Genomic DNA, 13,648 nt, shown 5'->3' on the forward strand with positions numbered 1-13,648 from the left:
TTACAAGTGTTTCATAAAACTAACCACTGCAAGACCAGGAGTAAAACTTCCTGATGCTCTTCTGAACAACGTCAACTCACTGAAAATCTTAACTACTAACTACTGTTGCTGCTCTGAATGCTTCTCTACTTTACGAATTGAGAAAGAAAAGTTTTCCTCCAAAACCAACAATGGTCGTCAAATTGATGATCAGTGATTTCTGTGTCTCTCAACAATTTATTACCTGACTATGTAGCTGAAGATTATTTCCTAACAATGGCAGTATAAAGCCATTTGGCCCCCACGTGGCCAAAACTGTTAATGCAGCTTCAAGAAACATACAAAACTTGGATCATCCATACACACGTCAGTGATATTATCAGAGATATTTTCAATTTATATTATGTCTTTATTTTGAGGATATTTTCCTTTAGCCACAGGCCTATTTCACAATATTTCACATAGCAGAGTGGAGTAGTGAACGACACAGGTTAAGGAATACAATTCTGTTCTATTCCAGCGTCATGTTACCCTTTGAGGCTGCCATTTTGTTTTACGCTTCTTGTTCAGATGTCATTTATGTGGCGATTCAGCAGAAGAAACTCCCCGCCTCTTTCCAACAAAGCCCCTGTACTTGAGCTCAGTCAATAACGTTTCATTACAGTTTGACACTTGTACACACAATGAAGAGCTTCATCTTGATAACAGCCTTTCTTCTCTGCAGCTTCAGTAAGTACTGCCATTGAAATTACATCTACGTGTAAGAATTCAGGTCCCTGTTGCTTTATCTGCCGAGGAGTAAATGTCTTGTTGTCTCTGTGTGTTTCAGGCTGGGTCTCTGTCTCAGTTTCTGAGTCTCAGACTGTGGAGGTCCAGCCTGGTGATGAAGTCACACTGCTGTGCTCCAACATCTCTGCAAGTTCAACTACGGCAGAGTGGTTCAGAGTGGTCAACAGAAACAAAGCCAGCTGTATCTCCTCTATGTACGGGTCTGATGGGAATCCTAAATTCTGTGATGGATTCAAAAATGGAAAATTCAATATGAGTTCCAACATCTCTACTGTCTTTCTTAAAATCACACAAGTGGATTCATCCGACTCTGGACTGTATTTGTGTGGAATTGACGTGTTTGGAAAGACAATACTTAAAGAAATACACTTAAATGTTCATGGTAAGAATGCATTTAGGTTTCTGAGCTGCTGATCTTTTTTGGCATGTTGAACATTTTTATTCTCACTAATGTATCCAACATGTTTGACTTGTTGATTTATTATCAACAAGTAGCATAATGGTTACAAAACAATTATTTGAAAATAACTCATTGTTTCATTGCAAGGCCACAATGAATCCAGTGATGACGTGGACATCAAGTGTAAAAGTGAGATTCTCCTAAAGTTGTATTTCATTGCACAGACCGTGCAACTGAAGGTGAAACTAGATTCAGTTTTAATGTTAGCAGGGTGCCAAGTCACTACAGATAAAGTATAATCTGGTCTTTAAATTTTTCTTGTAGAAGAGTCCGATGAACATACAAGGCTGATGAGTGTGATCCTGGGTGGTCTGGCTGTTTTCCTCCTAATGGTCATCATCGGTCTGGTTGTTAAAATCATGAAGTTTCAAACAGGTACTTGTGAGAGCTAATTTATCTTTTTATACTTAGTTTTGTGGTATTTTTATTTCCTGTTTACAGTTGTGTGTATATATGATTTGTAAAATGAATAATTAAAAGATGACGTGTTGTCCCTCTTGTGTAGCTCCTAATGGAGAGCAAAATACACCACAGCACGAGGTAAATCTGATTTGAAAACTTTCAAAATATGAATTGTAGGAAGTGCTGCAATCATTTCAAAAGCATTTTCCCATTTCAGCTATGTCAGACGAGTGACCACAAATACTTTAATTTACAGAATCTGGGCGCTGATAACATGAACTACGCAGCACTGAGTTTCAATCCAAAGCCAAAGAGAAACCGAAGGCCTGCATCAGGGAGAGAAGTGGAGCCAAATGTGATTTATGCCGCAACCAAATAGACTCAAGAAGCACCTGGAACTACAGCTTGGAGGTTAACTGATAACTTGTTCCAGTCAATCACTCTGCTGTTGTGTTTATGTACTGCTAGTGTGTGGATATTATCACTATTGTCAAAAAATCCAATTTGTAATAAAGATACATTTGTGGCAAATCTGCAGTCTTCATGCTGAGTTTTAAGAACCTGTAAGGACATTGATGATTGTCAAATTAAAGAGAGTTTAGATCAAGTGTTACAGAGGTCACATTGGTTCTTTGACAGGAAGAGAGAGCACAGTGTGGTCTGTGTACTGCGTGTTTATATGCAAAGAGTATTTGACTTGAATTGATGCTCTGCTTGTTATTTTCCATTGTGGTGATACACAGGAAGACCACCCTTCAGCTCTCTGCATTATAACCACATGCTCAAAGGTCTATTGAGTTATGAGAAACAATAGTCCATCAAAATAACTTATTAAAGTTATTATGTTAGTTATATAAATTAATTTTATTAGTTAGCAGTTTATAAATCTAATAAATTGGTTTAATTTCACAGTGTATCAGCTTGTGTTTTACCATGCTTCGAAGATGTAAACTGAAAAAGAGCCAACACTCGCAAAACCACACACGTGTTAATGAAACTGTGACCAAACTCAACAGATGAACGTGAGAAATTGTGTATTGTGGCTGAAATGCATTATGAAAGTACAATATATTTAGATATCAACCCCATTCATTGCTGCAGTTTGAACATTTACAGTTTTAGGGCAGGAAAACATCTTTACTGATGAGTCACATGATTATCAGGTTGTTACATCCAGTGTAAAATTATGGTTATGAACAGTGAACACACCTTACCTACCCAATAAACTGACATCTTTTTCTGAACCTCATCAAATCTTGACCAAACCACACAACCCATCATCACTCTGTAAGCTTCATTTACTACAGCTTGGGTGGAGCTGAATGGTCATATGTCATGCTGTAGGCCTACATTATACTCAATGCTTTTACCAAGCCAGCAGGTTTGTATTGTGAGCATGGTCCCCCTGGTGGCCTTCAGTGGTACTTGCAGATTAAGCAGAATCAAAATTAAGCTTTTTAGTCTTTTGCTACATAACATGTAAGAAAAAGGCGAAACCGACCAGCAAGCAACATTCAACAATTGGGTCACTATCTTCTACTGATTGTCAGTTGTCAAAACAGCAGGAGATTCATTTATTAGTAAACAACCAATCAATTAATTATTGTACCTCTAATAAACAGTAGACAATTTAAATACACTAGGGCTGTCTTCAAACATGAGCAAATAATAATGAGATATTTCCACATCTGATTAAAAGGTTATACGTTCAAAGTAAGACCAGCATACATCAGTTTCAATATCACTCGGACATGGGAGTATTATCCATCAATTTAAACAAATTAAAAAATAAAAAGTTTTAGTACAGACCAAAATGTGTTCAAATTGTGACTGTGGAAGATCCATAAAATAGTAAATATTAATATAAGTACCAAAAGCTGGCATTAAACGTAACAAGTACAAATTGAGAATATTTAAGTACATAGTGTATGTAAGTGTTTATTTGTTGAACGCACTTTGATTTAACTTTGCTTCCATTTTCACAGGGATCAAAACGAGTGTGATTGACTCTGACTGCTTGTCGCTCACTGCATCAGAGGACATTTGCATGAAACTGTTCTCAAATGTATCTCTAGCCCAGTGGGGGGCACCGGTCTGTAAAGCCAGATACACTACAGCACAAACACAAATTTCACATCCTCTCAGTTGTGACATGAAGACATTTTCACTCGGTAGATATTTGGACTTTTAGTCGAACATGAGATTGAATTTTCTCTTTTAAACAGGTTAAGAGATACAACTGTGTTCTACTGTAGCGTTGTTTCACTCTTTGAGGCTGCCATTTTGTTTTAACACTTCTTGCTCAGAAGTCATTAATGTGGCCAGTCAACATAAGAAATTCCCCGCCTCTTTCCAACAAAGCCCCTGTACTTGAGCTCAGTTAATAACGTGTCATTGCAGTTCAATGCGCGTACGCACAATGAAGAGTTTCATCTGGATAACAGCTTTTCTTCTCTGCAGCCTCAGTAAGTATTGCCACTGAAATTACATCAAGTTGTAACAATTCAGGTCCCTGTTGCTTTATCAGCTGAGGAGTAAATGTCTTGTTGTCTCTGTGTGTTTCAGGCTGGGTCTCTGTCTCGGTTTCTGAGTCTAATGGCCATGCTCAATTCTGCACTGGATTCAAAAATGGGAAATTCAAAATGAGTTCCAACATCTCTACTGTCTTTCTTAAAATCACACAAGTAGAAATATCTGACTCTGGACTGTATTTGTGGGGATTTTACTCGGATGGGAACACAACACTTAAAGGAATACACTTAAACGTTCAAGGTAAGAATGTTTTTAGTTTTCTTGTCTCTTGAGTTTTTTGATATATTGCAAATTAAGATTCTCACTATTGTATCCAACATGTGTGACTACACAAAACTAAACATTAAACTTTGTTTCATTTCAATGCTACGATGAATGCAATAATGATGTGGTTAGCAAGTGTAAAAGTGAGATTCTCCTAAAGTTCTCTTTCATTGCACAGACCATCAGTCAACTGAAGGTTGATAAGAGTCAGATTTAATGTTAACAGGGTGCCAAGTCACTAGAGGTAAACTTTAGTCTTGTCTTTAAATCTTTCTTGTAGAAAAGTTCTACGAACAAACACAACTGACGATTGTGATCCTGAGTGGTCTGACTCTTTTCCTCCAAATGGTCATCATCGGTATGGTTGTCAAAATCATGAAGCTTCAGACAGGTACTTGTGAGAGCATCTATATCTTTTTATATTTGGCTTTGTTATGTTTGCATGCCCCATTTAAAGGTGTGTTAATATGATTAATTCATCATGTGTTGTCTCTCTTGTATAGCTTCTAATGAAGAGCAAACTACACCACATAGAGAGGTAAATTTAATTTGAAAACTGTCTTTTATTAATTGTAGAAAGTGTTGGAATCATTTCAAGTCATTTGTCAGTTTAATTTTTAACATCTTTTTTCCTCCTCACAAAATCAGCTTTGTCAGATGAGTGACTGTAGAGACTTCCATTTGCAGAATCTGGACTCTGATAACCTGAACTACGCAGCACTGAGTTTCAAACCAAAGCCAAAAAGAAACCGAAGACCTGTATCAGTAGAGCCAAATGTGATTTATGCCGCCACCAAATAGACTCTAGAAGCACCTGGAACTGAGGCTTGGAGGATAACTTGTTCCAGTAAATCACTCTGCTGTTGCGTTGTTGTATAGCTGCTGTGTGGAAGAAGATACTATTGCTTGTCTAAAATTCAAATTTGTAATAAAGAAACATTTGTGGCAAATCTACAGTCTTCATGCTGAATTTTAAGAGCATGTAAGGACATTGATGATTGTCAAATTAAAGAGTTTAGATGAAATGTTACAAAGGTCACACTGGTTATTTGACAGGAAGAGAAAGCACAGTGTGGTCTGTGTAATGTGTGTTTGCATGCAAAGAGTATTTGACTTGTTTGATTTTGCTTAGTGTAATTGCAGTGTACCAGCTTGTGTGTTACCATATTTCAAAGATGTCAAACAATAAAAGAGCCAGCACTTGCAAAACCACAAACGTGTTAATGAAACTGCATTATTGTGGAAATACACTATGACAGATTAAGTATAATATATTCAGGTATCAAACCCATTCCTTGCTATAGTTTGAACATCTTCAGTGATGAGTCAGGTGATTATCAAGTGATTATATCAAGGGCAAAATGATGGTTATGAAGAGTTAACACACGGTACCTGAACCTCATCGAATTGTGACCAGACCACACAACCCTACGTTACACTCAATGCTTTTGCCAAGCATGCAGTTTTGAATTGTAAGCATGCTCCCTCTGGTGGCCTTCTGTGGTACTTCCAGACTAAGATGTAGGAAAAACAGTCAGAGGACAAACAATACTAGAAAAATATTCCCATTTCAAGCCCATAAAGCTCTAATAAACAGCTCTTTATATAACCTTGCAGCTCTGATAAACAGCAGAACATTTAATTACACTAGGGCTGTCTTCAAACATAAGCAAATAAATCAATTAACTTATTTGTGTACTGACAGAGGAATTATTAGATATTTCCAGATCTGATTGAAAGATTATACTTTTAAAATAAGACCAACAGTGCATTAGTTTCAATATTACTTGGGCCAGGCTTATTTGGTACAGAAATGTAATATTACTGCATTTGGAAAACGAGGCCTACAGTTAAATTACAACATTTAACAGAGTCAATGATTGTTTTAAATATTTTATTCATGCAGGTCAGAATCCAACATGGTAATACAAAGAGTCCTGTCAGATTATCACATCCATCAAAACGTATGCAAAATCTGTCAATATAGCAATTTGTATGTAACTTGACTTCTTGCTTTATAAGTGTTTCATAAAACTAACATCTGCAAGAGCAAATGCAAGAGCTTCCTGATTGTTCTTTCGTCATCTCACTCTAAATCTTGACTAAGTATTCTTGCTGCTCTGAATGCTTCTCTACCAATTCTGAAACACATTGTCCTCCAAAACCAACAATGATCATCAAACTGAGGATCATTTATTGATATCTAAATTTCTGAGGGTCTCAACAATTTGTCACCTGACTATTTCTTAACAAACATTTGCAATATAGAGTAGCAGATTTTCAGCTGAATGGTTACCTTTGAGAACAGGTAATGAATTAAAACACTTGACTAGCTAGCAAACCTAAACCTGAACAAGGCTACAATAATTTTCAGTTACAAACCTCTGTAGGACACAACTAGGAATGACAGCCTTTACAAAGTTCAAATGTGTTGTCACAATAAGTTTCTACATCATAAGCCCTTTACTTACCTGTGAATTCTGAAGGTGTCCAACAGCCTTTGATGCCATCCCCCCAGATTCAGGGTTAACTAGTCTCAACTTCAAAATCCAACCTGAAGTAATGCCCGGAAAGTGTTATGCCCTGCGCTGAAGCTCCATTATGGGCAACTTCCAATTTTTGGCACAGAAGGGGACAAGCTAAAAAGGTACGCTGCTGAACGAGGCTGGGGCACTTCAGACAGGCTGTATTTCATTAATGAGTGCATCGATTTTAACAAGTCTATTATGCGTCAGTTCATCCTTAATGATTGGATAATCTCTTACTTGACAAGCTAGGTATTTGTCGAAAGGCTCTATTAAAGTATTTGAATCAATTCAGGCGGTCACATTGATTAGGTGTTTAAGCGCTGGGCATGACTTCGAGCACAATTTCTGCACAATTTTTTTTTTATTGAAAACATGTTCGACAATATACAGGTACATGTAGACGTTTTACGCTGACTGTCCTATTAACAGTTACTTTATATATTTGTCTAACGTCTTTTCAGTTTAGATTTTCACAGGAACGCCACATGGTGGTTTGGTTTGGTTTGCGTTTGTGATAAAGGTCAACATGATGGAACCAACGTGCAGATTGGATTTAGTACCAAACATTCAGTTCAGTTAAATCTAAAGTCACAGGTATCGCCTACAAAATGCTGCTGATTCAGCTTTCCAAAGGTCACACACAATACCAGTACACTAATTATTCAAACGTAAAAGTTCAAATTAAAAAAATAAACAAAAAACGCCTTACTTGGACGTCAAGTATTAAAATTCTAAAGCACATTGACAAACTGAACAATCAAGAGGGAAAAATACGAGTGTAAAAACTGTCCCAAAATAATAAAAACAAAAACAGACGTGGACGTCGGCATTTCAGCTCCTCCTGTGAGCATCGCAGGGGAACGTTAACGCGCTCAGCCACAGACAGGAAGAGGATAGCGTCACGTGCATCAGGAGGAGGCGAGCGGCGACGCAGTCGAACGACGATCCTGAAAGAAGAGCACATGACACAAATGAACTGTCTGCAACTGCTGATGCAAAGCACGCTGTTCCATCTTTATCATGTATATGCTGTTTTTAAAATCGGCTTCCTTATGCTGAGTCCCCTTCTTCAGTCACAGAGATTCCAGACGTACATTATCAGAGTAGCACCTCATACGCATGCCTTCTCACAAGATCTGGAGCGTGCGGGACAAGTCAAAGGCTGCCTCTGCCCTCACAGGGACGAATTTCAGTAAAGATATGAACACCAGTCTACCTCAGACCTATCCTCACCTTGACTTCACATGCCGGGGGCTTGCTTAATAAGCGTAGCGTGCAGGCGGTGGCGGAGGCAGCCGGTCTGCGTAGGGGTCCCTGGCTCGAGGAACTCCGTATGCCGGGACCCGGGGGACGGGAGAGAGACGGGAGCGCTCGTAGGAGTAGCCGTTACCAGCAGGGGGCATTGGCGTGCTAGGCGCCCTCCTGAGGGGACTACGGTCTCGGGCATAGTACGAGGACGGAGGAGGAGGGAGAGGCCGACGCTCGTACGGGTCGAGCGGCGAGGTCATAAGGCGGTCTCGCACGACGGCTGAAGGGGGAGGGGGAGGAGGAGGAGCACCAGCACGTTGGTCCTCGTAGGAGGCGATGCCATAAGGACGGGCTCTGTACTTCTCATAGTAATCTACCACGCCATATCTGTCCCTCTCACCCTCATAGGGTCGTTCAGGGTAAACGGCTCGCCTGGGGGGAGGGGGCGGTAGAGGAGGGGCGGGGTAACCTGGGGGTATGTGGCTGATGCGGCCTCTCAGGTAGCTAGGAGGTGGTGGCTCATGCCTTTCTCCTGGATAGCGTGGGGGCCAATAGCCTGCCCTGTCTGGGGGAGGAGGGGGGTAGTCGTCCCGTTCGTCATGTCTGGGACGGCTCTTGGAAATCTGCACATGGATGCGTTTGCCTAAATGCAAAAAGAAGATACACAAATTAAAACAATCTGGATTAAAATCAAACTGCCAACACTAAACATTTCCTTATTTAACATGCTGGCTCTTTCTGACCTTGGAATTCTGTGTTGTCCAGTCCCTTGATGGCATCCATGGCCTCATCAGAGTTGGACATGTGTACGAAAGCAAAATTCTTGACAACAGCACACTCTGTGACCGTGCCGTACTCCTCGAAAAGAGACCGCAGCTCGTCGTCAGATCCCTTTTCGACATTTGCAACGTGCAGTTTGACAGATCCCTGGTTCTTCCCGTGGCTGGCCTCGACGTTGATCGGTGTGCCGTGTAGCTTGAAGAGGTGCAGGTTCTTGATGGCTTTGGTGGCAGCCTTGCGGTCATCCATGTGGACGAAGGCGTAGTTCTTGATGATGGCACACTCTGTGACTGTGCCGTACTGGGTGAACAGAGCCTTGATCTCATCCTGGTCTGCCTCCCGAGGCAAATTCCCAACAAAAATCTTCACCATTATTAAAGATCTGTTTCAAAATATAGTGAAGAAAATCGGGGCACACAGGGATGGGGACAAGAGGAAAACTCTCATTAGAATTATAAGGCATAGATCCTTTTATGTTACATACTTGCAAGTTTTATAATGACATACTTATCATTATTTTTTTTGCTTATTTAATAGTTTGAGGATTGTTATGATCAAGATGTAAAGTTATGTATTTTAACATGCTAATTATCTTCTATTTGGGGAAAAAAACCTTTCATTCACAAATTATGCATAGGAAAGTATTTTACATACATATTTAAACATATCCGGAGGAAATCTTTACGTATACTTGCTCAGATACGTAGCAACTGCGTATTAACCGGCCTCTTTATCAATACAAAATGGCTGACATTAGTTTAACGCAGCAAGTCAACAAATATGTCGTTAGGCATTTTGACACATATTAACGAACGTATTTTAACGCGTTTCTGTCTACTTTTCTCCTCTCATAACTCGACAGCATGGCTTTTTAAACAGCTCTATGGTTTCAAAGCAACTCTCTAAACTCCGTTAGCCGTTAGCCAAAGTTAGCTTGCTCGTCGAGCCGCACTGTTAACAAAGCGCCGGTCTCCATGTTAACACACAAACACGAAGCAGGCGAATAAACACTCATGCTATCTGTACGTCATTCCCGCCGTTAAGGGTGCAGTTAATAATACATATCTATATACCGGCGTATGAATTTTGGTTACCTTTTCACGGAGCGGCCTCTACAAAAAAATTCAACCCCCTTTCGAGAGCTTTCCTTTCACGGATGTATCAAGAGCCTCAGCTAATTTCCGCTTTTTTTCCTTCTCCTTTTCTTCTTTGTTTGCCCCTCTTTGCAAACTCAGAGCCACACCGCCACCTACTGCCAGGAGGGGGCAGTGTCCATTATCAGCTTCATGCCTACACAACTAACTATTATTTATAAACATTTTAAACTATGTGATAACTGTATGGGTTTATCATATTCTTTATGGCTGGAGGAGTTTAAAATGATACCATACACTATCACGCGTTGTCTCCGCTTGCCTGAAACCCCCTTCCAGCGTATTCGTTAGTTTTTGTTATGTTTTATTGAACATTTAAAACCTGACTCCATGTTTGGTAGCAATTCACCTGTCTCATATTCATTTACCAATTACGTCATTTTATTTGCTTGACTCAATCCTACCAGGTATAGTTACAGGTAAGGGAATGTAGTAATTAGACCGCAGTAAAGGACTTCTTCCTGGATTAATGTGTAACAGCTTCCTTTTACAACAGAGCTTTAATTTCCGGCATTGTCGTATCCCTGGCATAGACTGTATATAAGAAATCCCTGGTCAATTATATATATAAGTGAAAGGAAACTAAAAAAAGTATCTCAAGTTGCATCAGCGGGGAATTTTCAGGGCCCCAATGTTGCATTAAGGTGCTCATCTAAAAGTCGTATTTTAAAGTAGTCCAATCCACTCGTGTAATATTTGTGTGCATTTGTGTTAGAAGTGAAAGTGACAAATTACCTAGATAGACTGACTAGGTAGATTCATATAACAGTCTACATACTAATATATACACAGCTTTTTTGTTACCAATTAGTGAACATAACTTCTTATCCTTTCCTGTCTATTACTAGCCTGCTGCTTGTTTCTTTGCCAGGAAACTGTGTGCAATCGCTAAATGCACTTTATACATCATTATCTATGCACTTTAAATGATGAGTTTTTATGTATGTGTGTGTGCATGGGTATGTGTGTATGTATGTATATGTGTATATATTTTATCTATTTTTTCTTTTATTTAAGTATGAGATGTGTGTGTGAGTGATGACCGAGGATGGAGCTGTTTTAAATTTCGTTGTATTGACCGCAATGCAATGACAATAAAGACAATTCAATTCAATTCAATTCAATTCAATTCTTTCATCCACACATTTAGAATCGTGATGTTTCCGAGTTTGCTCTTGAATGCAGCACTATTACCACAAGATCTTATGAGGGTGACGAAACCCAACTCAGGAGGAGAGAAGACAACAGCCTACACAAAGTAATAGTCTTCCTGTTTGCACTCCGAGCGCTATCACTGTTAGTTTGCTCCCACTGAGAGTTACACCCTGTATTTGATGCAGCTTTCCAGTGGACTTTGCAGTAAAACAACATATCAAACATTCTTCATATTAAGGTAAGGCACACTAATCTAACAGCATGAATTTGTTGTTTTACTTTACTTTTGTTGAATGGTATACCACCCCATACATTGTATTCTGATGGGATTTTTTGTTTACTATCCCAGCAACCATTCATCACTGAAGATCATCCCTCTGCTCATTTCATCAGCAGCTTTTTATCATGACGACTGTGTCCCAGACAATAGAGACAGAGGAGGATCTCCTGACTTGTCTCCATATCAAGCTCTACCATCCTCAGCAAGCTTCCCGGGGCTTTTACACTCTGCTTCCTCTGGGGAACAAGAGCAGGCATTCAGCTGAGGACCCCCTCAGGTTGGGCCGTGATGACCAGGCTTGCACCTTTGCCCTGGTCGACCCCCGAGTTTCCCGTAAACACCTGGCCTTCTTTGCCTACCGCACACCTCAGACCCCCGACATGTTGTTCACCATCCAGAACCTGACCCAGAAAGGACGACTGTCAGTAAACGGCTCAGTGCTGAATTACCTGGAGAGGATGGATCTCCCGGACAAGGCCCTGATCAGGTTTGGAGAGTATGAGATGCTGATCGTCCGTGAGTCCGGTGAGGCGAAAGGAAGCTTTGAGGTGGAGTTCGAGGTGCTGGCAGTGCCTCCATCCAGGGAGACATGCATGTGTGTGCCTAGTACAACTCCTGTCATGGATACAGGTTCACATGTGATGAACGGTGTCCCTGCTGAACTCAGGTCCCAAGACCCCTTGGAGACTGATGAGACTCTCATTTGTTATTCATGACTGACCATCACTGCTCTGTTAAATACTGTGACTTCATTTTTACTTTCTTATGGCAATATATTGCAGCTGTTACATCTGACTTCAAGCAGACTCAAGTACAATCCCTCTTTGTAATGTGAAATGAGATTACTATATGTATTACAACATATATCTATATACTGTAAAGCTGTGATTTTGAATATATTTTAACTTTTTTGAAGTGTAAGTGCTAAAAAAAAAAAAAGCCTTAAAGCTATTTTCTTCTACATTTTCTACTCATGCACATTAAATCTTTTTTTGAATCTTATTGTGAATTGTCTTGTTGTTGTTGATTTAACAACCCATTCAACTGTTCTCACACACACTAGGAATGTATGGCAATTATTCATACAATGGTGCTCCTGAACATACAGTAGAATGGCTTACCATCTTTGTTTAAAGGAAAATTGCTCAAATGTTTGACCTCAGGTTACAGTAAACTGAGATAAGCTTTACTCACAGCATCAGATCGCTAAAAGCTCCTAAGTATTACCAGTGAAGTATACTTAAAAGTATCAAAAGTAGAGGTATTTGTTACAGTATTACATATCAGGGGATTGTTATGAATGTGACTTTAACGTGTATGCAGTATTTTCTTGCTACTAGTCAACAGGTAAAGCTTAATCTACTTTACATAAACTGATCATATATTCTGGATGAAAATGTGAGTCTGAAATATAAATAGCAACTATAGCTATAACTGTTAAATAAACTTCCCTCTTCAACTTCCCCTTGTAATTTTGTGGAGTTGAAGTATAAAGTAGCATGAAATGGAAACACAGAAGCACAGGTATCTCAAAACTGTAATTGACCTGTTTGTCAGGTCCTGTACCCAGCAGGACATGATCATGATCATACAGATGCAAAGATGAGACAGTGAATCATGCCAAAAACTGAAAAAAAACATTCTTTAAAAATTCATTGAGGTGTCCTTCTGGCTAACACCAGCACAGGATTAAAGTAGAAACACACTGCATCAGGTTGTTTGGTCAGGTCCAGAATGAGTAGCCATCGGGAGTAACGAGTACAAAAGGCCATAACAGTTTGAAATGTGATCTTGTCGTGCTGGCAGTAGTTGGACCAGTCTTGCAGACCTACAAAACAGTGTCTGGTAAACAATATTGAGATTCTTATCACCACAAATGATTTCCGGAAACTGGAGCGCAGCAGTAAGGGAGTGCGTTTACAGGAAACCTCGTTTAAACTGGAATGACATCAGTGAGCATGAGAGGGGAATAGAGAAGATGACACTCCTCATTTGTGGGAAATACAAAGCTCTATTTAACTTTCTCTTTGAGTATTTTATTTTGCTTTGATAGCGTTGTCTTGTTCTTATTCCTAAG

The 13,648-nt window shown here is 39.7% G+C and overlaps 3 protein-coding genes across 3 annotated transcripts; 2 read left to right on the forward strand and 1 right to left on the reverse strand.

Moving 5' to 3' along the window:
* The first annotated feature begins 662 nt into the window (after positions 1-662).
* Positions 663-5,297, forward strand: LOC134005585 (uncharacterized). Its single transcript, XM_062444507.1, has 7 exons — positions 663-708; positions 809-1,150; positions 1,493-1,603; positions 4,196-4,402; positions 4,707-4,817; positions 4,930-4,964; positions 5,075-5,297. Exons 1-7 carry the CDS (start codon positions 663-665, stop codon positions 5,225-5,227), a joined length of 1,005 nt encoding a protein of 334 aa, XP_062300491.1. The 3' UTR covers positions 5,228-5,297.
* Positions 5,298-6,312: 1,015 nt separating this feature from the next.
* Positions 6,313-10,172, reverse strand: LOC134006002 (RNA-binding protein 4B-like). The gene is made up of 4 exons (XM_062445053.1): positions 10,077-10,172; positions 8,946-9,364; positions 8,188-8,845; positions 6,313-7,901 (listed from the first exon to the last, which is right to left on the reverse strand). Exons 2-3 carry the CDS (start codon positions 9,352-9,354, stop codon positions 8,214-8,216), a joined length of 1,041 nt encoding a protein of 346 aa, XP_062301037.1. The 5' UTR covers positions 9,355-9,364; positions 10,077-10,172; the 3' UTR covers positions 6,313-7,901; positions 8,188-8,213.
* A 1,477-nt stretch (positions 10,173-11,649) lies between these two features.
* tifa (TRAF interacting protein with forkhead associated domain) lies at positions 11,650-12,542 on the forward strand. Its single transcript, XM_062444864.1, has one exon. It carries the CDS (start codon positions 11,697-11,699, stop codon positions 12,285-12,287), a length of 591 nt encoding a protein of 196 aa, XP_062300848.1. The 5' UTR covers positions 11,650-11,696; the 3' UTR covers positions 12,288-12,542.
* The last annotated feature ends 1,106 nt before the right edge of the window (positions 12,543-13,648 follow it).

This window comes from Scomber scombrus, chromosome 23, assembly GCF_963691925.1.
Source record: "Scomber scombrus chromosome 23, fScoSco1.1, whole genome shotgun sequence".
NCBI lineage: Eukaryota > Metazoa > Chordata > Actinopteri > Scombriformes > Scombridae > Scomber > Scomber scombrus.